The sequence below is a fragment of the Fundulus heteroclitus genome, chromosome 6 (genome assembly GCF_011125445.2).
Source record: "Fundulus heteroclitus isolate FHET01 chromosome 6, MU-UCD_Fhet_4.1, whole genome shotgun sequence".
Classification (NCBI taxonomy): Eukaryota; Metazoa; Chordata; class Actinopteri; order Cyprinodontiformes; family Fundulidae; genus Fundulus; species Fundulus heteroclitus.
Window position 1 is genome coordinate 16,192,004 of NC_046366.1, and position 24,458 is coordinate 16,216,461.

The window sequence follows — 24,458 nt, forward strand, 5'->3', positions numbered from 1 at the left end:
CTTCGTGAGTTGGGCTTGTCCTCTTAGTTAAAGTGAAAGGAAACCTCAGTGCTTCTGTCCACCAAGTAGGTCCCTTCCTGTTCCAGCATGACAGCAAATCGGATGCTGAAGAATATTTACTCCATCTTAAAATTGTAACTGTGCACTCCACTATTACAATACTGACTGAAACTACAATGTTGAGCCTAATTTAGCTTACGTAAATTGGCACAGTGCAGTAGCAAGTGAAATTCTGTAACAATGTACGCGTTTAGGCCACTTTTTCTTTCTGAAAGTCAGGTTTTTCCAGTCTGTGTCAGACGGTATGCTATGCACTCCTCTCCTGACATCCTCTGAAAGACACTTCTCCTTATTTGTGCATAACAAAGCACTGAAGCATACAGGAATGTAAGAGACACATAAATAAATACACATATTTAAAGTATGCTGTTATTATCACTGTTATTATTGTTTATTAATAATTGTATTAGTGCTTTATTTATACTGCAAATAATGGATAAATTGTATAAAAATACGAGAAACAAATCAGTAATAGGCATATCCATTAACAGAAAATGTAAACATGGCATAATACAGAAATATATGCAACAATAAAGCAGAACATTTTTATTTTGAAGGATATTGTGCTCTTATTTATATCTTCTGTCATGTTTTGCAGTTTCAGTCCTCCAAATTTCAGCAAATTGGAGAACATGTAATTTAATGACACTTTGTTGGATTTTATCAGTAGCTGTATCGCTGCCATAATTATAATTATCTTTATTAATCTGATTTTAATGAGATGTAGCATGTGGTGTCTCATAATAAAATGTATGTTTTAATGCCAATTTTAACATGATTTCTGTTTACTCACCATTAAATTGTTATTATTAAATAATAATAATAATAATAATAATTATTATTATTATTATTATAACAATTATCGTTGTTGTTCTTATTACTATTAATGGTGTAATATTTTGTGGAATTTTGTGTTGTATGTGGGTTTTCCAAAAAGAAGGGGTTAAAAACGACTGATTACAAAAAAAGAGACATGCTATTATTTTTTGTGGTCAGCCATATATATATATATATATATATATATATATATATATATATATATATATATATATATATATATATATATATATGAAGAGTTCATTTGCAAAAACAGATGACTCCGTTTTTAGCCAAAAAACTAAAATGTAAGTGGGGGGGGGGGGGGTCCTTTTAGTAAAGGTGTATTTTTGAGATGCCATTATTTTGTTATTTCACTGTTACTTGATCAAATTCACCCGGTAGGTTAGTTTGACTGGTATCACCTTAACTAAATAAAGAAAAAGTATGTTTTTTTTTGTTGTTTTTTTTTTTAATTATAAAAGCGGAGTTATCTGTTTTAGCAAATGAACTCTTCATTTATATATCATACAATCTGTGGTTGGTTTTCGTACTTTTTCTCCATTGTGTGACGCTCCAGCGTCACGTGACCAAGGAACCGGCATCAAATTGTAATTTCCCCGGAACTTACCCATGCGACTTGGAGGTGCACCGGCTCCGTAGAGCACAAACATCGCACTATGGCCTCTCTCTGAGCCTGGTCGGACGAGAGAGAGTACAAATCTAACCGGCAATCCGTCACCATCGACGCCTTGATCATGGACCTCCAGTCCAGAGGCCTATCTGGGAGTCATCGCAATCATCAATAGCACTCCCGAAGAGCGATATTACATCTATTTTTTAAAAACCACTGTCACTTTTGAACATCCTGGGATTTAAAACCGAAGTGAGCACTCACCCCCATCTGCCGGTTAGCCAACTAGTTCGCTAAAGTCAACAGCCAAGAAGGGCTTCACTCGTCTGTTGGAACAAAGATCAAGCAAACAAAACTTTTTTTTTTTTATTACTACCAGAAGACTGACCAGAGGCTGACACCCCAAGGTCCCAATTTTACAACCCTGTCACTGTTGGTACCTGGTAAGAACTAGGCCGGTTAGCCTTGTTGACGCTAGCTTTGGGTGCACTCGGGCTAGGCATTAATTTCGTCAAAGGCATGCAGGTTGAGCAGGCCTCGCCGGGCTGTCAGTCCACACGCGTGGATGGCGAGCAGACGAGCGCCGCTTTATTTGACCAGAAAACCCTTCGGAATCAGTTCAGTGTAGCATTATATATATATATATATATTTTAAGAAAAACATTTATTAATCTGCTGCTTATACTTGAGGCTGTTAGCGGCGTTTAGCCTGAAAGTTCATCAGAGGTTAGCCGAAATGACAGTTGGTGGCTAATCTCGACCCGGTCTCCCGTTATTATCGGTTGCTTGTTACATCGATGTGGTGTAAAAAACAAACAAATAAAACAAAAAAACTTTTTTATTGTGTGGCCAGACAGCGCCTTTAATTTAAAGCCCTGTTTTGCGCTAAATAAAAACCCGGCAAGGCCGCTATCCGCTAAGGGCACGGCTGAAGGATAGAGCTGGCCGGCTCGGTTTGATCGTGGAGCCTGTTGGGCCTGTGTTTGATTTGCTCATATGGCTGTCAGGGCTAAAATGCTAGCTGACGTCCCCCGTCCCCCCCAACAATAGCTTCGCCACTATAGAACGTGTCAGTCCACCGCTGACGGAGAACACGTTGTTTCCCGTTCTCGCGATTTCCCCCCCTAGTCCTCCAAAGGAAAGAAAAAAAAAACGTGTCCATGCCCGTTAGTAGCAGATGCTAAATTGAACGCCATGTACTCCGGGCTGAAATGCGGAGCGAGCCACGTCGCGTTAACTGCAGAAAATGTCTGTGGTAGCGGGACACGTAACATTAGCGCGCAGGCTGGTGGGCTCTGCGATTTACGAGCGGCTGCCACGCTAGCGAGGTCGGTGAAATTCACGGTTGCCCTCCTCTCATCTCCCCTCCCCTATTAGACGTGACCATGTTTTCGTTGAGCCATCTTTTTTTTTTAATCACGGTCCAGCCATCACCGCGAGCCGCACCACCATATGGTAGCATTGTGGCTTAGGAAGCCCCACAGCATGGCACTAGCTAACCGGCTAACGACGGTTCCTGTGTCAAAAAACGTCACGTCGTCTTTTTTTTTTTTTCCCCTTTTCTTCTGCAGTGTCCCTTCGTGTTGCTGTAGGACAAACTAAAAAAAAAAAAGGTTTTCTATTAAAGTTTCATCGCATACTCGCTGCCATTTATCGCGTTAACATCGAGCGCGTGCAGCTTATTTCGCTCGCACATGGACCCAGAACAACACTGGTGCCACGGGCAGCGAGCGCACTTTGACCTGAGGTATCCATTTTCTCAAACTTAGTGAAAATTAGAACTGTCCGAGGGTATTTTTGAGCATTTAAATCTAAGGTATTCAAACTCGTTGCCCCACACCTGTCAGTATTTTTGTCCCCACACTTGCCATGGCATGGCCTATTTCAGTTGTTGTTTTCTTTTTCCGTCACGTTTTGGACGGTCAGCACCTAAATGTGTTTATTTCTTTGACTTTTAAACTGCTGTTTATGCTTTAGATACAACATGCAAGCGTGTGGGTGGTGGTGTTGGTTTTTTATCTCTTGGCCACACCCTCCCTTGCTTTAATGGTTGGTGCCACACTTACAGATGTGTCCATACAGCTGTGTTCCTGCCCCCGGTGTTGCAGCAAAAATCTGTTTAGGCAACACATGTGTCGCGCCCGTGTCTTGGGATTATTCAGTTAAAGTCGTTTTTTATTTTTCGCAATATGTGGTATGGCTGGAGTGGAAACGCAACTTGGGACGCTGTCGTTCCTTAATATTGTTTTCTTCTTCTTCTTCTTCTCTACAGAGGCTGGCAACATACAGCCACCCTGATGCAGACCTCTAAAAGAACGTGAAATGAACAAACCACCACAACCTATAACGGGACCCACCTCTGTCCCAAATCCCTCCCCATCCCCCGGACTGACACAGGTGAGGCCTGTTTTCCTCAGGTAGCTTCTGTCGATTTGGATAGATCGGAGTCCTGTATCATTTTTTTTCTCTCTCTCCCTCTCAAGGCTGCTTACGGCCCCGGACAGCCGCCCTCTCTCGTTTTTGCCACGCCGCCACAAATGAACTCCGCACAGCAGCCCAGACAGGTATTCTTTCGTGCCGCTTGGGGTTTTTGGGGTTAAACGCGTGCCGCGTCGGAAGTCTTTCCTGCTCTTTCGCTTTGATTTCCGACACGGCTTCTTCGGCTGCAATGCTTGGGCTCAGTGTCTGCCGTTAAAAGCCTTGAATGTCTGTCGTGACCTCTTTGCTCTTCTCTGCTGTCCTCCCAGTTTGCTACAGGGCCTCGTACTTTACACCAACAGGTACTAACTCTCCTCTCTTTGTCCCTATATACACCCTCCCTCCCCGTGCCGTTAATATGATGCATGTTCTCACTACTGTATTTTCACAGATTACATAACACCTTTAGTTTTTAGTCTTTAGGTTCTGTTTATTTATTTATTTTTTTTACGCCCATATTTAATTTCTTAAAATGTATTGCTTCACACCAGATACGGTAACAATTGTTTAAAAGCAGGCGCCTGAATTATTTTACTTGCTGTTCGTCAATCTTTTTTTTTTTTTTTTAAACATTCTTAATACTAGCATTTAAAAACTGATTATTTTTTTTCCATTTGCAAAAAAAAAAAGAAGCCCACTTAGATTTTCTGGCATAAAACCCAGCAGCAATGTATTCTCTACTGCAATAGAGAATACATCTTCTAAGTGATTAGCATTATGAAGGATTGCCCTGTTGGTTTAAATGAAATTGCCTGTGATGTTGATCTCTGGTTCGAATGGGTTGCAGAGATGAACAGAAACCAAATTCACCAATCTTCTGCTTCTGTGTTCTCTTTCAAACGAAGCGGCAGTTTCATGTCGATGTAAGTTTTGCTTACGTAACCGAAGCGTGTAAGATCGAGATGATTGTTTTGGGATTCCTCTTTTAATGACAGGTTGTAGGTCGGCATGCAAGAGTCACTGCCTGTAAAAACCTTTTTAGACGTTACGTAAATCAGATTCACTTAACACTCTGTGTGTAATCTGTGTGGAATTAGTAATTCTGATATCCTTTTACATTGCATATACATTCGTCGACTTTTGAATCGTCCTCTGCAGGTCTCTTAGTACGTCTTTCTTTAAAATACTGCAAGCAAGCCCGCCTGGATGGCCAGCCGTAATCTGTTTCGAACACTTCATTTTTGTTAAAATATTTCTAATCCTTTCAAAATGAGAATAAAAATTGGTTGTGCAGGTGGGCTTCCTTGATTGTTCGTAGACCCAGATAAATGTTAGTTTAGTAACCTGGTTTCAGTGCGTGCCACTAAACTGGGTCTGTTCAATGGTGTCGGGGATTTTTGATTATTCATTCCACTACAATCGAAGCTCAAAAGCGTTGACATCAGGAAGTTCAGCTGTAATGGCCGACTGATAAAGTAGAAAACTTCTCCCAATCAGTGCTCCGTCTGCCACGACTCCTCCTCGCTGTCTTTCCCAGCTATTAAAAGATGCCAAGTTTGATCAAATACAACTCTAAAGTAATTCAATTTAATAAAAAAAACAACAACCTTTAGGCAAAATCTTTGAATTTATTTCATAACTTCATATAGTTCAACCAGATCACTTTCTTCCACGCGTTGTCGTGTGTTTCACTGGGGATGGTTTTTGAGGTTGCACAACATGCTTGTTTAAAAGAATCAGTAGTTCACTTTTTGAAATAAACAGTAGTAAACGGTGACGCTTTATCTACAAAGGCCAGAACTATTTTACCATAGAAACAGTATAGTGAGACAGAGGAGACCTTGGCGGTGAAAGTAAGTTTCATTGTAACGAAGTTGAGATATTCCTCTAAAGGAGTTGGGGCACTTCCACCTCCCCAGCTCAGAGTATATCTAGGACAAGCTTGCCCGTAATTGTTGTCAAAGACAAGGGAGCAAAAACATTCAGTTTTGATATTTCTATCTAAACTGTGCTGATATAAAATAGATTCCATTCGTACCTTTTAGGTGAGTCCCCTTGAAACACGAGGTCTCATTTTCAGGTACCTTGGCTGTGCTAAGATGTAAAAGCTTCCAGATGGCTGAACAGTAAACGGTAGCACCGTCCTGGTGACGAGGAGGAGGAAGAGGAGGAGGCGGCGGGGCTCCTTCTGTTGAAGGAAGCGTGCCTTTATCAGAGGACTTAATTCGTCTGGGAATTATTTGATAGTCTCAGCCCAACTGGTGGTACAATTTCAAGTAAAGAAAAGCAACGAGGTGCAATGGAGATGAACGATTACATCAGAAAGTTGAAAGCTGACGGGGGGGGTAATGCGTTCTAAAACAAACGAATGTTGTAGCGTTTTTTACAGCGGTTTCTGCATGTGCCTGCAGTCCTTGGAATGATTGCTACACCCAGATTATGGGCCCGGGGGGGGGGGGGGGGGTCGTTTCTACAGAGTTGCATGTGCATCTATGATAGTTTAAACCAAATGTTTCACGGCTTTGGGGACGCACCGCTGCCTGTCTCACCCCTCACTTGTTAAGTTTTTATCTTTTTTGCACTATCCACCTTCCTCGTTGTCTCCAGTCCTCACTTTCTCCTTAATCTCACTCCCTCTCTTGCTCTCTGCTCATGTGTTGTGCGGCTGAAGGGTGGATACAGAGCGTTGCAGGTAACCGCTTTTCTCTTCGTCTCGTTTGCCCCCCCCCCCTTCTAACTTGGATAACCTCAGTGTGACAGGGACTGCATGCACAGTGTAGATTGGATGCGGAAAGCCTCAACCTGATGTAGAAATTGTCAGATGCTGTAAGTGCAGCGCTCCCCATTGAGGTTATGTGCGTGCGTCCGGCCGGGACACGCGCACCAACCAGACAAACACTCCCCACCATGTGAATAAATGGGCTGGACGTAGTCGGGGGATGTGTTTGAGGCGCGCCGAGCAAGCGTTTCTCACCTCTCCTCTTCTCCCTCGCCTCTGCTGTAGAGTTACTATCCGAGTCGAGCCACGATGGCCGCCAGCGCTCCTCGGGTGCAGACCAGCAGCGGCCCCCGGCCCGTCGCGCCTACGCACGTCTACTCTCCCAGCTCCCAGATGATGATGATCCCCCAGCAGCAGCTGCCCTTCGGCGGCTCCCAGGGCTACTTTATCCCACCCGGACAGGTTGGTTCATCGGCACTGTGGGGAGGTGGTCTTGTTCCGTCGCCAGATGTGCAAAAGCAATTTTTATATTGGTGTTTAGCTTCAACTTGAACAAAACCTACAAAATTCTATTATTTATAATCAACGATTTAACGCTAAAGAAAAGACGTTTTGGTACAGAATGTAAAAAATAACTAAAAAAAGTCCAACATGGGTGTTCAGCTGTTTGGACACCCATGATTTATTCAACTGAAGGTGGTCAACATAACTTAAAGCTGTGTCACAGCAGGTACAACATGTTTTTAAAGGATATTTTCTCGTTTTAAACCTCACGTAGTCCGACGTTGACGTGACCGAGCACCATGTGGAGATGAACGCACCTGAGGCCTCCAGAAAGAAGCCTAAGGGCTTTAAAGAGGTCTTTAACTGAAAGGGGTGTCGGCCCTTCCCTTGGACAGAAAAATGTTTTAACACTAGGAGACATTTAGTGAAGGTTCTGTCATCCAGGTCATGATCAATCAAAAAACTGGACTTCTGTTCTGAAGCTGAAGACGTTTCGCTTCCCATCCAGGAAGCTTTGTCAGTTCAAAATGTCTGGAGTCCCAAGCTTTATAGGCCTGCTGTTGAGGGACCATTAAGCTTAGATTCACATGTAGATTGACCTGGAAGTGATCACCCCCTCACAATGGAGAGTCGTTGGGTTCGTCGTTGGCCTCGCTCACAGGAGCGATGTTGTGGTCATGTGCATGGAGGTGTGAATGGGGGTGAAACTTGGCAGGAACCAAACCTATTGCTGTGTTGTAGGTTCCTGAAAGTTGAAACCTGAGCCGCCCTCCTCTGTTTGAGTAGAAGACATTTAAAGCAACGAGCTGGCCCTTTGCTTCCTAAGAAAAGCACCAAGGCCAGATGGAGGTTTGCTACCAGGAATAATGTTTTTACCGATGGGTCTAAAATGCAAGTCTTTATGAGACGGTGGATGCGGTTTACAGGTGAAGAACCTCAAACCGTCCGGCGCAGCTAGAAGCGTCGTGGTTTGTAGTATGAAGACCCGGTCAGCTCGCCGCCATGTCATCTGCCGCTCTGGGTCCTGAGCTGGGTCCCGCAAGCTGACAATGACCCAATCGTTCTGGTAAAGCCATCCGGGCTCAACTGAAAACCAAGAATGGACGCGCCGGTCCTAATGATTCAAAACGGGCTGGACATGCGAGGAACCCCTCAGACGGCAGCTGAAAGTGACGAGGGGCGTCTTACTGAAGTGTTTTTTTTTTTAGGGGAAATGGGGAAACGCAAACTAATGGGGCGGTTTTGTCCTTTAAATCAACATAAACACAATTATTTTTTTGTCTTTTTAAGGGAAACAAGATTAGCTTTTGTTAATTTAGTGCAATTAAAACCACATTTTTCCAGAGAGAATCAAGATTTGCAAATTTTATAAGCTCTAAAATCTTAATGGGGACCACATGTGGTCCTCAGGGGCTCCCTGGTGCCTTTTATTTCACTTCCTTACACCCAATGTTTTTGTAATTCTTTCATAAGATTTATGTATTGATTATATCTTATCAAAATATACCCAAAAATAAATGTTTTATGTAGTTAAAAAAATGTAACCAGTTTTAACGCTGATCCAATGGAATGCCGTATGTCAGCAGCTTTAATGACACTTTTTCTGAGGATTTGGCTGTCGTGTTTCTAAGCGATGCTCGTCTCTGTTTCTGCAGTACCGTACTCAGTACATACCTCAGACCCAACAGTATCCTGTGACCAGCAGCACAGGCTTCTATACCGGGACGAGCCCTGCAGAATACTCTCCTTATGGTAAGGCTTTTACCCCGAGGCCACCAGCAGCAACCAAGCACAACCTTCAGTCTTACCATTGAAGGGTGGAATCAGAAACACCACACCCCCCCCCCAAAATGATCTGCGTTGTGTATGTGTGTGTGTAGCTGTTGTGTAGAAGCTGTCCCTGCTTATTCTTAGGGGTTTTGCTTGGTTGTGTTTAGCCATCTCTGACGCGTCTGTGTCATAATACTGCTCTAAGTGTTACCGTGCCAGTTGCATGCGGTCTGGCTTGATTCTGCTTTGGTCTGTTTTTCTCTATCTGCAGCCACCTGACACTTTCTTTTAGGTCCCATGAAATGACTTTAGAGCTCACGTTTCCCATGAGTCTACTGTACATGCCCAAGGTTGGTTGAGTGGCGTCTAAATCTGTCAGGAACCAAATTGAAATAATACTCATATGGTTGGGGGAAAAACCGGAACCATACTTTTTATTATTATTATTTTTTTTTAAGGTTACAACAAGCTTCAGAACCATGATCCAAACATCTCAGGCCTTTAAGTAAACATATATATTGATTCCCTTTCTTCTATTATACCTGATAAGTGAGCTTGGGTTAGCATGAGATTTACATGATATGGTGACATGCAGTAAAACATAACCCCACTTTCACTGTATTCTGGTTTTAACAAATATTTAAAGCTAAAGTGTTTAACCTAATCCAGTTTCTTCGATTTTAAAAGCAACAAATGATTATTTAAGTGTTAGCTTAAACACTAGGTTGTTTTAAAATGTGTCCTTGCTCTTTGAAGCCTTAAATTAACGAAAAGCCAAACGCTAAATATAAGATAAGATGAGATAAGAAGATAAGATAAGAAATTCACATGTCACATCATTTTTAAACTAGACTTGAGTATTGCTAGAAAGGTTACCGATGTTTACCATTTTCAAGCTGGTATATTTTACAATTGGCCCTTAAAAACAAGAAACTAGAGGTCCCGACAGTTTGGCGAGGCTCAACTAATTTGTTGCAGATCAGTTGACGATGGCGTCCTCCTCGTTTTCATGTGACGTGAGCCCAACCAGGAAAAAAAAGCGAATAATCAGGTGGTCTGCACAGGCGACTGCTAAACCCTAGAAACTAAAAGCAGCTGCTTCCTCCAATTTTGAATAATTGTGTTCACACTTTTATCAGGCTAGTCCAGCCGCCGCGTCGCTCGGCGAACAGAGACGCTCCAGTGAGCAGCCGACGGCGGCGTTGTTCATTTCATGGGACCTTCTTAACACCCTGCTTCCTCTGGATCCTCTCAATAACTCATACGGCATCTGTCTCTTCCTTGCCCTCTCTTCTCCTTTCCACCTCCTGCTCCTCACTCCCCCCCCCTCTCTCCCTCCCCTCCCCCTCCCCTTGCTGCGTTGGTTCAGAGCCCTCTCTTGCTGCGCGGGAGAGGCGGGGTGGCGGGGGGAGAGGGGGCGGGCGAGAGAACGGCCGTCTCTCTCTCCACGGCGCTCCTCTCGCCTCCCAGCGCTACCCCGGTGAGTAGTGTGTGCGCGCGCTTGTGGTCAGCTAGCTTCAGTGGCAACAATCCGTGGCGCTTCCCGTCTCTGATCACGTCCTACGTGTTTGTTTTTTTTTGGCAAGCCGTAGAGTTGTCTCTGTCATCGGGGAAAAAGATGAACGGCGATGGGTAGAAAACGGAAAAGCAGCTTTGCTAGAACAAGGCCATGTGATAAAAGGGCTCCAAGTATCTAATGCATGCATATTAGTGTTTCTCTGTCCTAATCCATGCTTTTTTTTTCCTGTTTTTCTTACTGTACAGTTTTATTAAATGAGTTTTTAATGATGCTGAATAAGTTGCACTTTGACATCTGCTTAACGACCGTAAATGTACCCGTTGTTGTCCGAGCAGCTGGAACCTACTACCCAGCCCAGCCGCAGTACCCGCCATCCGTACAGCCGGCGCCGGTGATGATCAACCCGCAGCAACAAGCCCCGCCCCCCCAGCAAGCGCCCGCGCAGCCGCAGGGCCCGCCGAAGCGGGAGCGCAGACAGGTAGCGTCTCCCAACAAAGGGCCAGCAGGGCCTCCGTAGAAAGGAGGGAGAGCGTATTGTTTTTGTCCGTGTGGAACCTTCTTTATTAACCTGGAAATGGCAGCGGTGCCGCTGGGTGGCAACAATGGGCGGCTGCACCCCCGCTGGTGTTTTATGGGGTCGACGCATTCTGAGACACAACGTTAATGTTCTGTTTCTTCCCCGTCCGCCAGATAACGATACGAGACCCCAACCAAGGGGGGCGGGACATCACGAAGGAGATCATGTCAGGTGGAAGGTCTACCACAGCGGCGACTCCCCCGCAGGTGAGTTCAGAACGTCGGCTCTCTGTTAGAGAACCGGTGCTTCGTAAACAATAACCCCGGTTTACAGTTAAAACGTCTCTCTCTTCATCACTAGTGAGCTACAAATGCGTGTCCGTGACTAAAACGAGTCACAGCATGTCCTTTTACTACAGGTGTGCTGTAGTCACAAACCAGCAGATTACTACAGAGATGTTCTCCTTAGTTTCATTTTGTCATTTGTGTCACACTTCACGTTCGCTTTAATATTGATTTTTAGCGTCACCTCGGAGCTCCATGTGTGAAAATCCATTAGTGCCCATCTGGAGCTCTTACCGCGCTGAACCAACCCCCTAAACTAGATGAGGCGAGTTTCTTGGTTAAATACATCAAACATGAGCACAGCTCATTTTTCAATTGTCAAGTTTTCCTTTTTTTTCCTGATTTCCTGAACATTAATCAGTATTCCTGTTATCTGTAGTTATTAATGGGAGCTATGTGAAACTATAGCTTCATAATGAGCTGCTTGTGATATCTCTTAAAGCTATTTTTTTTTTCCTGAAATTGGTCGAAAGTGAAAGTTATCGTCTACATTAGCTCTCCGTCTAACTTGCCTCAGGTTTACAGCAGCAGCAGATCCTGGTTGTTCTAGCAAAGCGAATCTTCGGTTCATGAGTCTAGTTCTTTCTAAAATGATTCACACAGGCTGATGTGGGGTTTAAAGTAATCTATTGGCGTTAACCAACGTGTTTGTTCTGACTGGAAGTAATATATAATATTTTTCAGCCAGAGTCCTGACCTGAATCTGTGGAAGGAGCTAAATATCAGGGTGATTAGAGACTCGCAAATCAGAGCCAAAGATGTGGAGACTTTTATTTTTAAAGTGAAATCTTGAGTTTCATGACGAAGCACTCTGGGAAAGTCTTTGCAAATTACTCCAGATAAATTTCTGTTGACGCTAAAAAGAACATTGATGCAGAATGTGAAGTCCTGAGTACGAGCCGGACCTTTACACAAGGTTCGTGTTCAGTTGAAGAAAGAGTTTTTCCTCTCCACTTTTCATTTGTTATTCCCCAAATATTCCTCTTAGACTAAACGGAGCAACCTGTGTTCTCTGGGCATTTTAAAACAGGTTGGCTCCTTTTCCAAATGCAATTGCAAGTTCTGTTTATTACCTGATATTTAAAAATCCTTCATGTTTAGTTTTCCACCGGGTCTAGATACGTTCTCCTGTGCTTTAAATCTAACTTCACCAAGATGGGAGGGAAAAAACATAATTTTTAACAACTTCTTGTTGGGGGGGGAAAAATCTAAATTTGACCAGAATTCATGCTGCGACCGCTCTGACATTCCCAGGCTTGGATAACACGCCTCACTAAAACTTAAAAGTGGCTGAGTCTTTTTCCCGCGGTCACAACTTTCCCACCAAACAGCGCTGTAACCAATCAGGGCCCCATAAACGTAGAAGTGGCCGATTCTGGTCACCGGGCAATTTCTCTGTTCACCTCCACTCTGCGGTGTAATGTGACGGTTACGTTTGTGGCCCCGATGCAAACTTTGTCGCATGACGACGCTTCTTATTGGCAAATGAGTTGTTCTGGATGATGACACTGCAAAATAAAGTAAATTAAAAGTAAGTTGGCATGACTGGAGCAGTACAATACTCCAGTTGTAAAGTAAAAATGGAAGATGTGAAGAAGTAGAAATTACTAGTATAAATGGACTGAATTATGCGGTGCCTTACTAAAGTATTCACCCCCTTTGTGTTTTTTTTTAATGTTTTGTTGCCTCACAACCTGGAATTAAAATAGATTGTTTGAAACTTAGCACAGGATCCAATAAAACTGATGTTTTGATCTTTTTTTTCTTGGTACTTTAAAAACACGTTTCTCTCTGATCTCAGGCATCTGGAGCAGAAGTAAGCATCGCCCAGACCAATGGTGAAGTTGTACAGCCTGTTGCTACGGTGACACGAAAAGGTGAGGAAACCTTCCCGAGTTTGATTTTGTAGACCGGTGTGAAATGTCTCTGCCTTTTTATTTATTCCTCTTCGTTCCCGTCTCGCTCTCAACCAGAGGAGCACGCGGAGCCCGCTGCTTCCACTGAAAGCCCTCCACCCGCTGCCCCCGAAAACACGGAGCCCGTAGCGGAGGCCAAACAGGAAGTGATCAGACGGCTCACCCCGCCTGTGGAGTCGGCCGCCCAGCCGGTGGCGACCGCCGCCGCTACCGAGAGACTTTCCCCGTCGATAAAGGAGCGAATGTCTCCGGCTCCCCTCCCGCCAGCGGCTGCAGCTACCAGCGGCGCCGCTGAGGCGGTCGGTAAAGTCGTCGCCGACACGGTCGACGCGCCGGTCAGACCTTCTGCATCACCGGTGCCGCCAGAGACGGCGGTGAAAACGGAGGAGCCGCCGGCTGCCCTGTCCGAAAAGCAAGCCGAACAGGAGGAGGTGAAACCAGAAGTCGTCGAAGCGGAAAAAGAGGAAGAGACGCAGAGCGCCGCGCCGGAGCCCCCCGTTGAAGCTGCAGTAGCTCCTGTGGAGGCCGCGAAGGAGGAGGAGGAGGATGCTGCTGCAGAGCCATCCGGTGACGTCTCCCCGCCCCTCGCCGTACCTCCACCTGCTGCTCCACAGGCCCTCCGCCTGGACCCCAGCTCTGAACCGCTTAGCTCGGCAGAGACTCCCCTCTCCAACGGCCTTCCTCAGGAGGCCGAAGAACTCCCTGCAGACGCACCAGTGACTGACACTACACCCCAGGACAAACCCGACCCCCCTCAATCTCAGGAATCCGCAGCTGTGGCTAAAACAGCACCACCAGCACAGAAAGAGGAGGAGGAGGAGGAGGAGACGACGCGGGAGGAAGAGCCGCCGCCGCAGAAGAAGACAGAAGATGCTCCTCTTGCCTCTGCCAGCTGTCCAGAGGAAACTACTATGCAAGGTAACCAGATGATTCACCTGGATTTCATGTTAATCGGTGTTAAAGCCGAAGGTGCTGAAAGGTGTCGTCCTAAAGCCAGTAGGGGAACGCCTGACCTGTTAGAGGCATCTTCCCCTCTGAGTTCTGGAAGTTTGCGTGTTGAAAGAAGCGCTTGTTAGCGAAGGAACAGCGTTGTCAGTGGTGCCTGCCTGTTTGGATCGCACACACAGCAGCGATTATAGGTGTTTAATTAGACACGTTCATTTCATTCCCCTCACCGCCTATTGCTGTGCAGCCTAATGGAGATGACGCTACATGTAGTCCGGAGGAAACCAACAACTTCATGACAGGAAAAAGGTGTAAAAAATGGATAAAAACACAAACCTTAGTGAAACTAAGCAGTGATGAGCGTTATGGATTCAAACACAGAACAGATCTCTGTCCCGTTCGATTGAGGAGCAATCTGAGCTGAGAACCAATTACTGCCCACAAATGTCGCCGTGTGACAAACTAGGGACAGTTTAGAGCCCAGTGGAGGAGGAGAAATGCCCAGAGGAGCATTTCCTTTTCAACAGCTGAACCTTTAGGGATAAAAACAGGCACACAATGTCCTTTTCTTCTTTTCAGTGCTGGATTCTAACAGAATACAATGTTTTTAGCAAGTCCACCTAAGAAAAGGGTTTATGCTCTGTGAACATCCGGGCACCCTGGGGGATCATGGGGGATCGTAAGATCAGGCGGTGGATCACTGGAAGAAAAGAAAGCGGGGCTGACACAGAGATCGTAGTTTCAGGGTGATTAATTTGCTTTATTGACCCCCGCCCTTTTACAGCCACTATAAACAGAAACATGGACCCCGAGATCAAAACTGGTCAGTCTTAAAAATGTACCTCGTTAGGGTGAACCCATGATCAGGAGGTCAGATTCTCTGGGAACCCAGCGTTGTTTTCAGCACATGGTTCTGATGTTTTTCTGTAGCCTTAGAGACTAGAAACCAATGCCTTAAAGGAACGACTTTGAATTAAAACCAGATAAAGTAAAGATCGGAGGATTTTACGTTGAACACCTACCAGGACATCTCTGAGCCATGTGCTAAGATCTGCTGAAGTTTTTGTTCATAAGGAGACATTTTTATTTAGTGAAGTCATGAATTTTACAAAAAATGGCAAAACTACTGACAGGAAATGTTCCTAAAGACTCTGTTGAACCCGTATTTTCTAATAAATACCACTTAGAGATAATTACCCTAGTATTTTTCACCGTGCTTAATTACACAGCAGAACAGGGGACGTTGTGACAGCCGTTTCACAAATGCATCAAATCAGCTCATCTAGTCTTTTATCGCAGAACTCAAGCCTCTATGGGGGACCGATTGAAAGAAAAATGGTTGTTACGTTTAGTATTGAGGGGAAAAACCCGCTTTAAAGTGTTTTTTTTTTTCTTTCTTTCTGTTTTCTTCCCCCTGTTGACCTGAACAACTTGACCTCTGTCTATAGCTGCTACGTCTGTGCCAAAGAAGAAGAAGAACACGAAAGATCTGGACAAAAAAGCCATCCTCCAGGATGCCTTCAAAGAGGTGAGGCTCTCTTCAGCTGCGATGTTGCTGACTCTGCGTAGAGGAGCGGGTCGGCCTTTATGGCTTTATAACTTAACCCATCCTATCGTTCTAGCCGGAGCCGGAAGCCAAGCCTGTTCCTGAACCATCAGCGGTCCAGGTCTGCCCTCCAGCTCCAGCTGAGCCTCCCGCCGAAGCAGTGGAGGAGACCCCGGAGGAAAAAGAGGACAAGCAGAACTCAGAACCGGACAAACCCGAATCCCCCGTTGATCCAGATCAGAAATACCAGTACAAAGAAGGTCGGCTGCGATTCTGTGCATTTAACGAAACGTCGTGAAAAGCTTTAAACTGTCCTTAGAAAGAATTTAAGATCTGCGGTGAAGTTGGACTTTAAATTGGTGGAAACCAGGTAGTTACACTTTATTTTGAGCAGACAAGTAATGAATCGCTCGATGAAAGCCCAGCCGCAGATTTCTATTCAATTTCAAGTTTTTCTGCAAAAGAGAAAAACGCTAACCTGTAGATTAACTTTCAAAATGCAAATGGCAGATTATCTGTTTATCAGTTTATCAGCGCTGCTGTTCTGTAGCAGCTCTATTAAAATTGTTGTCAACTAAGCAAACTTCATTTGCTTTGCTTGGTTTTGACAGTAGTAGATATTCACATTTTTACAAACTATCACTTTTCTGAACAGCTTTCACTAATGTTTTAGTTACTGATAGATTTTTGATTTTTGCCATTTAAACAACCTGGAGACTATTTGGAAATTAATGATGGCTAACCGGGCGTGTGTGCGTTCCTAAGATCCACGTGAGACGGCGCTATACAGTCTGACATTTGAGTCCAGGAGTGGTTTGAGGCTGAAAATGTGCAGAGCGTCAAAGAAAGAGCTGGCGGGTTAACGCTGTGTAAGATGTAGAGGGTTTAGCAGCTTGGGTACCTCTAGTGACGTGGTCCACTCTCACGTTTAATAGAGATTTAATGGCGTAGCTGTTTTTCTTTTAACTTTTCTCTCTCAAATTGTTAAAACGTTGTGTATGCTGATGTGTATCAAATGTGTGTCGCTCAGTCCAATGGGAGCCGATAAACCCAGAAGCAAAGAAGCGGTACGACCGGGAGTTCCTTCTGGGCTTCCAGTTCCGCAGCGCCAGCATGCACAAACCCGAGGGTCTGCCGCTCATCAGCGACGTGGTCCTGGACGAGGTACGTAGCAGCAGCTTCACCGGGGGAAGGAAACGGAGCAATCCAGACGTTTCTGTTTGACAGATATGATTAAATGTTCCGTATTTGCCGTCATCTCATTTCACAAATGAGGCAGTCTCAGCGCACCTTTTTGCCTCCTTCATGTGGTTTTTTGTGAGAGGACGGCTGTGGCCATCCTGATCCCCTAATTTGGATATCTGCCGATACCAGAGCTCTGTTTGCTTTAGTTTTATTATCATCATAGCCTGTAATAAACTCCTCTCCTCCGGAAAGTATAATATGTACGACTGTAAGCACATTTATCCCAAGAAACAATTTGAGTCAAGTATAAGATCAGAAAAACAATCGTGTTGACAAGAATTGTCTGATTATATGAAAACAAAGGTGCAACTCTAAGGGTCTCAGACTGACGGATGCCCAGAAAGGGGGAAACTTCTCTGCTGTTCAGAAGAATTTTAGTTTAACTTTATGAATTTGTCACGAGAAATGTAGGAAGTTGTTAGGCTCGACTATAAAGTCCTAGACTGTGACGTCTGCCCCTCTGTCTAAAACCCTGTGGTCTTCAATGGGAGCTTAGTCAGATGTTCACCTTGGTTGCACTGTAGGTCACGGCGGAGCTTCTGCCTCTTGGTACAAAGGCTTTGTTAAACATATGTTGCAGTTTGGCTTTGCGTTGTTTCTGGTGTAAGGCAATCTGCAGCTTTTACTCCCTGATTCACCAAGAAACTCTGTCACAGCCCTGGATTCAGAGCCCTTTATGATGATGATGATGATGATACTGATACTACATTTTCTTTATAAACGCCTTTCTTGACACAGGTCACCCTAAAGAAAACATAAGAACAGGCGTGTTATATAAAAAATAAAAAGCTATATGCCTACTTGAAGCTTTTATTATGAAGGTTTGCCCTGTTGATTAGGGCTGGGTATCATCTAGGATGAGCCGATTCCATACGATTCTCAATACATAGCTCACGATACAATATGATTCTCGATATAGCTCAGAGTGGATTTGATTTGACTCCAGTATAGATATTTATTACTTTCAAATTAATGGCCAAAGTCATTCAATAAAAAAAGACAAATATTATATTTATGTTCAATTTATTGAACACTATTAACAGGAAAATAAAGTGTGTTTGGTTTAATGCATTTAACGTATCACAGAGACCGAAAATTTGCCTAAACGTCTGATTGTTAGGGACGAAGGCGCTTCTAAAATCCTGTTGGCCATTCCCACTGAGCTATATAATACACTGGAGTGCTGATTTTGCAGAAAAACTGAAGTCACTGGCCGCCATCTTGCTACTCCCTACTCTCACAGAATCCCATAGAATTTGGTTGCAACAACAAGCAGTTTTCTGGCTGAGTGAAAACGTTTCACAGTTAATTCTACAGTCAGTGGATGTACTAACACTATCAACTACTAGGAAATTAGGTGCTGAAATATTTTACATGTTATTCATATTAAATATATATGTGTATATATAAGTATGTATATATATGTATACACATATGTAAATATTAGGGCTGGGCAACGATTAAAATATTTAATCGCGATTAATCGCACTGATTAATCGCGATTAATCGCATTGTATTTACAAACTCCAAGAATGAATTCAAAAGTAGTGTAAAGAGCACTTTTATTTTAATGTTCTGCTGCCATATGAACAAAAGTGTTGTAACATTTGTAGCACTTATCAGTAACACATATTTAGTGTAAAGCTCAACTTAAACATGTAAAACAAAAAATAGCAATAATAATAAATTAAAGCTTATTGCCACTGACAGGGAATTCTCTTTATGGGGAAAAAATCTACCAAAAACAGGCAATTTCTGAGGTAACAGCAGGGAGCAGCATTACCATTTTATGTTTAATACCAAAGTTTAACTTGGCAGTGGTTCCAACTAACTTGTTTCTGTCATATTCCATGCTGGAAGAACTTTAAACTGAAATGCTTGCTAACTCGATATGCTTGCGTTTATTTGACATTGACACGCGGTTTTTTGTTGTTGCTTTCTCGCGCGCATATAGTGAATGGCAGGGAAAACAGGCAAAAATACATGGATACTTTGAAACGAGAAGCGACTTCACCGACGGCGTCGATGCAGACCCCCCCCCCGCTCCGCTCCGCACAAAACTTGTTCCATTCGCCAACTCACTGCCTCGCCTCGCCTAAGCTCGCTCGCGGTACCTGCGGGAAACACCGCCTTCCGCATGTCAGCTGTGTTTTTTTCCGGCCAGCACCTTTCTTCCTCTTTGAATCTGAGGCTGGGCTGACAGCGAGGTTATTGGCGCATTATCGCCACCTACTGTTCTGATTCAAACCCCTACACCGCAGCAACAGACCTTCACAAAATAAAAGCATGTGACCAACATGCGTTAACGCGCGTTAAAGAAAATATCGCCGTTAATAGTCTAATGAGTTAACGCGAAATTAACGCGTTAACTTGCCCAGCCCTAGTAAATATATGTTTTTGTATATTATTTATATATTTATAAATGTTAAACATATATATTTAAATGAATAAAATGCAAAGTATTTCAGCACATGACTTTCTCAGTACTTGATAGTTTTAGAACATAACATAAAAGTATATGGCATTTGACATTTTAAAATTCTTAAGCCCCCCCTGAACATGAGAAAATCCTCGTTATTTGCTGCTGTAGCGCACATATTCCTTAGTTACTGGGAGAAAATAGGGAGTACCAATATGGCGGCTGGTGGCTTCAAAGCGACTCGTTCAAACAGACGGTGATTAGCACTCCAGTGTATTATATAGCTCAGTGGCCATTCCGCATATTTGTCCCACTTGCTCTTCCTCACTGTGAGCAGTAATGGGGCACTGTAATATCGCCCCCTAGGGGTTGGGAGGTATATAGATATTGAAAGCCTGAACATCAATATTAATCTTTGTAGCGATTTTTATGCACAGCCCTACTGTTGATACTGTAACTGGAGGCATATGAAGTTGTGTTAGTGTTTCTGCTGCTCTACAGAGTGCACTCAGGCCCAATAATCGTATAAAATGTCAAACTGAACCCCTCTGCTTTGGGATTTAGCCATCCCACCTTGTAATTTAAAAACGGTGGCTTGTTTGTGCGGGATTGGCAGCAATATTTTTGTCTATTTTCTTCTCCAGGTAAACAAGACTCCGCTGCGGCCTGTCGATCCAAGTCGACTGATGAGCGCGGGTTCAGATTTCACGCCTCCGTTTTTGGGGGGTCTCGGGGGAAAATCAATGGGACAACGACCTCAGGTTATTTAAAGTCCTCCTCCTCTCATCATTTCCATCACGTTGCGTTTTTTTTTTTTTTTTATCCAACACATTTCCTGAACAATGCCCCGTTTTGTGCCTGCAGCCCTCTGGCTCCCATCGCTCCCAGCAGAGCTTGCGAAAAGAGCCCAAGAAAATCATCATCATCAACAGCAGGTCTCTGACCGACAACGTGCAGCTCAACAAGGCCGCCAACGCCTGGAAGCCCTCCACCATAAAGCAGGAGGACAGCACCCCCGAAGAGAGCGACGACGAGCAGGCAAAGACCCGGGAGGTGTTCAAGCGCCTGCGCAGCATCCTCAACAAGCTCACCCCGCAGAAGTTCCAGGAGCTGATGAAGCAGGTGATGGAGCTGAAGATAGACACAGAAGAGAGGCTGAAGGGGACCATCGATCTCATCTTCGAGAAGGCCATCTCCGAGCCCAACTTCTCCGTAGCCTACGCCAACATGTGCCGCTGCCTCATAGGGGTGAGTCCGCCGCCGATCGGCACACACACACACGGGAACGGCTCCCATGATGACCTCAGTTTTCGTGCCACGTGTCTGGGCCACTGAAAGCTCATGATGGCTTTTGAGGATCTGATGGAGCAAAACCAAATCTTTGCATTTAGATTTGCTCTCAAAACTATCGATAAATCAAGTCTAAACTCGTGTTGGTTGTTCCAGCTGAAAGTGCCCATCCCGGACAAGCCTGGAAACTTTGTGAACTTTCGCAAACTTCTGCTCAACCGCTGCCAGAAGGAGTTTGAAAAGGACCAGGACGACGACGAGATCTTTGAGAGAAAGCAGAAGGAGATGGAAGCTTCCAAGAACGTATGTTTCTTTTTCCTCCACCACCTTGTTTAGTAGATTTTTTTTTTTTTTAGACCAAATCGATCAGCTGGGTGCAAGAGCGAGATTGAGAACTTCTCCTTTTCTTTGCAGGACGAGGAGCGCGAGAGTCTGAGGGTGGCGCTGGAAGACTCCAGGGACAAAGCTCGCAGGCGCTCGCTGGGCAACATCAAGTTCATCGGCGAGCTCTTCAAGCTGAAAATGCTGACGGAGGCCATCATGCACGACTGCGTGGTCAAACTGCTGAAGAACCACGACGAGGAATCTCTGGAGTGTCTCTGCAGACTGCTCTCCACCATCGGAAAAGATCTGGACTTCGAGAAGGCCAAGGTCAGTGGGGCAGGAGGAGGCGGGTGAGGTGGGGTGCTTTTCTGTGATGACCTTTGTTCTTTGTGCCACGTGTCTGGTCCACTGACTCTTTATGATGGGTAGAGGAACTGAGATGGCATACGGTGCCTATCAAGAGTGTCCTTACCCCTTGATCTTTGTGACGTAGACTAACACAAAGCTTTGCAGAATGGTAACAAAGGAAATGATGCACCATTTTTAGGATGCAAATTCAAATATTTGATATACGATTTGTTTTCATCCTCCTTTATTCTTATTCCACTAAAGACCGGCAGTGCCGCCAATTGCATTCAGAAGTCTGGTTCTGGTTAGGTGAGACCAAAACCAAACTTTGTGATCTACAGTATTAGAAAACACCCTTCCCTGATGGAGTCCTTATTTATTGAGAAGCAGCTTGGTGGCAGCGTCAAGCTGTGGGGAAGCTTTTCTTCAGCGGGGTCAGAGAATCTGGTCATAGTTGATCAGGTGGAGCTGCGTCCAGACCGCAATCTGAGCGATGAGCTGGGCTAAGGCTTGAAACTGTTGTTCAGAAGCTTTCAAGCCGATCTGAATGGGCTTTAGCTGTTTAAGTTCGAACCTTTAGATGTGATGCTGACCCATTTCCCCCAGATACCATTCAATTTAATTTAATTTATATAGCGCCAATTCATGAAACATGTCATCTCAAGGCACTTTACAAAGTCAAAATCAATCATATTATACAGATTGAAGCAATCAACTGGTTTCCTTATATAGGACATTTTTGACCAAAGTCTTGACAAGCAGCATTCACTCCTGGGGAACCGTAGAGCCACAGGGAGAGTCGTCTGCATTGTACATGGCTTTGCAGCAATCCCTCATACTGAGCAAGCATGAAGCGACAGTGGAAAGAAAAACTCCCCATTAACGGGAAAGAAAAACCTCCGGCAGAACCGGGCTCAGTATGAACGGTCATCTGCCTCGACCGACTGGGGTTACAGAAGACAGACCAGAGACACAACAAGAGAGACAAAAAAGCACAGAAGCACACATTGATCCAGTAATCTGTTCTACATTAGATGGTAATATCACTAATACTAGCAGCTGGACAGGCAGGGAAAGGTGGTTCTACCAGGTATCGACTCGGATGAGGCCGATACAAATGTAAGCCGTGCATCTGAGATTTTTATTACCAAATAGCCTTCTGCTTGTCAATTACTGCACTGCTTTGTGTTGCTCCATCACATGAAACTGATGAAGTACATTAAAGTCTGAGGTTGTAAAATAACACGAGGAAAAGCTCAGGGGGTATGAATACTTGGAGGCACCATAAGTAAAAGTTATCTCAGTTGTACTCAGGTCTCACGTTCTTGACAAGTAAAAGCCAGGATATTCTTTTTCCTTCATCAGCCTCGCATGGATCAGTATTTCGCCCAGATGGACAAGATCATCAAGGAGAGGAAGACCTCATCCAGAATCCGCTTCATGCTGCAGGACGTTCTGGACCTCAGAAGGGTAAATGGTGATCCACAAAGCAGCAAAGCAGCTCATAAGTGATGCTGGTGGTGATTATCTTTTTTTTTTTTTTTTTTGCTTCCTTCTCTGAATCTTAGAATAACTGGGTTCCACGCAGAGGAGACCAGGGTCCTAAAACAATCGACCAGATCCACAAAGAGGCAGAGATGGAGGAGCACAGGGAGCAGATCAAAGTCCAGCAGCAGCTCCTGTCTAAGAAGGACAGCCGCGGGCCGCACACGCCTGCGAGGGGCCGGCCCTCCCAGCCTCAGGATGAGGGCTGGAACACGGTGCCCATCTCCAAGAATCGGCCCATCGACATCACCCGCCTCAGCAAGATCACAAAGGTAAAACCTCCAGAGCAGCGGACTTTACTCTGGCAGCTGTTATAAGCTGAAATGGTGCAGTTCTGAGTAGATTTAGATTCTACTTCTGTTAAAAAAAAAAAAAAAAAGTGTTTTGAAGCTTGTTTTCTAAATGCGACCTGGTGGTCTGCCTGCAGCCCGGCGCCCTGGACTTCAACAACCAGCGGCTGGCTCCGGACGGGAAAGGCATGTGGGGCAGCTGGGGGAAAGGCAGCAGCGGAGGAAGTGGAGCTAAACCAGCAAGCGGAGATCAGGGTAAACCTTTTGTCTCTACAAAGACCATGTACCTAAGGTGGTTTTACAGACTCTGATCCTATTTTAAATGTTCTATTCTCCTTTTCTGCAGACTCTGGACGTCCAGCGACCAGCACTCTCAACCGATTCTCAGCCCTGCAGCAGTCCGGTTCCATGTCATCATCAACAGACTCTGATCGGCGAGTTCCTCAGAGGTACTCCCTGAAACTCCCCCTTCGCCTCACTGATGTTTTCCGCTTGGAGCCAGTGTCCACTCACATCGTTTCAGCTGTAGTTTTAGGGAGTTACTTTGACCTGTCGGAAGTGTTGGTTTAAACCCCACATATCCCCAACTTGTAGGTCGAGCGCCAGTCGGGAACGCGGCGGTGACCGAGACCGGAGTGACCACGACAGGGACCGGTACGACCGATTCGCTCGCAGCGAGAGACAAGACGGGAACCAGTTTTCCAAGCGAAGCTTCAGCAGAGAATCGCAGGAGCGCGGCGGGAGGGGCGGAGACAACCGGGCCTCGACGGAGCCCGTGCGCCGCGTCGCCAGCATGACCGACAACCGGGACCGAGGCAGCAGAGACAGGGGCAGCCGGGACCGAGGAGGTCACGACCGGGGCAGCAGAGACAGAGGCAGCCGGGACCGAGGAGGCAGAGATCAAGGCGGCCGGGACCGAGGAAGCAGGGACCGAGGAAGCAGGGACCAAGGGAGCCGGGACCGAGGAAGCAGGAGCCAAGGAGCTCGGGACACTGGGCCAAGCAAAGACCTCCCAGGTATCAGGCTTGAGGAACTGGGACAAGCTTCAGAACGGGTGTCGACAGTAAAAAATGTGGGGATTAACTTATTTCCACCCGTTTTTGTTTCTCCACAGTGAAGCGTGAAAGTGCCCCTGCTTCTCTTCCCAAGCCGGCCATGACTGAAGAGGAGGTGGAGAAGAAGTCCAACGCCATCATTGAAGAATACCTCCACATAAACGACATGAAGGTACGAGCGTGTTTCCAGACGGCGTGCTCTGTGATGTCAGCAGATGTTAGCGCTTCCAACTG

The 24,458-nt window shown here is 45.1% G+C and overlaps 1 protein-coding gene and 2 non-coding genes across 10 annotated transcripts in view; all 3 read left to right on the forward strand.

Moving 5' to 3' along the window:
- Window positions 1-1,506: 1,506 nt before the first annotated feature.
- Window positions 1,507-24,458, forward strand: part of eif4g1a (eukaryotic translation initiation factor 4 gamma, 1a) — a 31,101-nt gene continuing 8,149 nt past the window's right edge. Inside the window, exons 1-26 of one of the 8 annotated variants that reach the window (XM_036138176.1) lie at window positions 1,507-1,953; window positions 3,783-3,907; window positions 3,994-4,074; window positions 4,258-4,290; window positions 4,834-4,851; window positions 6,600-6,620; window positions 6,933-7,109; window positions 8,807-8,903; window positions 10,291-10,401; window positions 10,776-10,918; window positions 11,131-11,223; window positions 13,103-13,178; window positions 13,275-14,135; window positions 15,611-15,690; window positions 15,785-15,968; window positions 16,739-16,872; window positions 20,017-20,133; window positions 20,237-20,620; window positions 20,819-20,965; window positions 21,077-21,313; window positions 22,700-22,804; window positions 22,903-23,151; window positions 23,307-23,424; window positions 23,516-23,618; window positions 23,764-24,185; window positions 24,284-24,396. In XM_036138176.1, the coding sequence (XP_035994069.1) occupies window positions 3,833-3,907; window positions 3,994-4,074; window positions 4,258-4,290; window positions 4,834-4,851; window positions 6,600-6,620; window positions 6,933-7,109; window positions 8,807-8,903; window positions 10,291-10,401; window positions 10,776-10,918; window positions 11,131-11,223; window positions 13,103-13,178; window positions 13,275-14,135; window positions 15,611-15,690; window positions 15,785-15,968; window positions 16,739-16,872; window positions 20,017-20,133; window positions 20,237-20,620; window positions 20,819-20,965; window positions 21,077-21,313; window positions 22,700-22,804; window positions 22,903-23,151; window positions 23,307-23,424; window positions 23,516-23,618; window positions 23,764-24,185; window positions 24,284-24,396 (4,179 nt within the window). In that variant the 5' untranslated portion in view covers window positions 1,507-1,953; window positions 3,783-3,832. Of the gene's footprint in view, window positions 1,954-2,817; window positions 2,839-3,782; window positions 3,908-3,993; window positions 4,075-4,257; window positions 4,291-4,833; window positions 4,852-6,599; window positions 6,621-6,932; window positions 7,110-8,806; window positions 8,904-10,290; window positions 10,402-10,775; window positions 10,919-11,130; window positions 11,224-13,102; window positions 13,179-13,274; window positions 14,136-15,610; window positions 15,691-15,784; window positions 15,969-16,738; window positions 16,873-20,016; window positions 20,134-20,236; window positions 20,621-20,818; window positions 20,966-21,076; window positions 21,314-22,699; window positions 22,805-22,902; window positions 23,152-23,306; window positions 23,425-23,515; window positions 23,619-23,763; window positions 24,186-24,283; window positions 24,397-24,458 lie in introns of those variants that run through there. The other 7 variants (XM_036138177.1, XM_021324724.2, XM_036138178.1 and 4 more) reach the window with 7 other exon arrangements.
- On the forward strand, window positions 20,662-20,740 carry LOC118563503. The gene has a single exon (XR_004931261.1). It is a non-coding gene; the product is annotated as a small nucleolar RNA SNORD66 (small nucleolar RNA).
- On the forward strand, window positions 21,352-21,428 carry LOC118563504. The gene has a single exon (XR_004931262.1). It is a non-coding gene; the product is annotated as a small nucleolar RNA SNORD66 (small nucleolar RNA).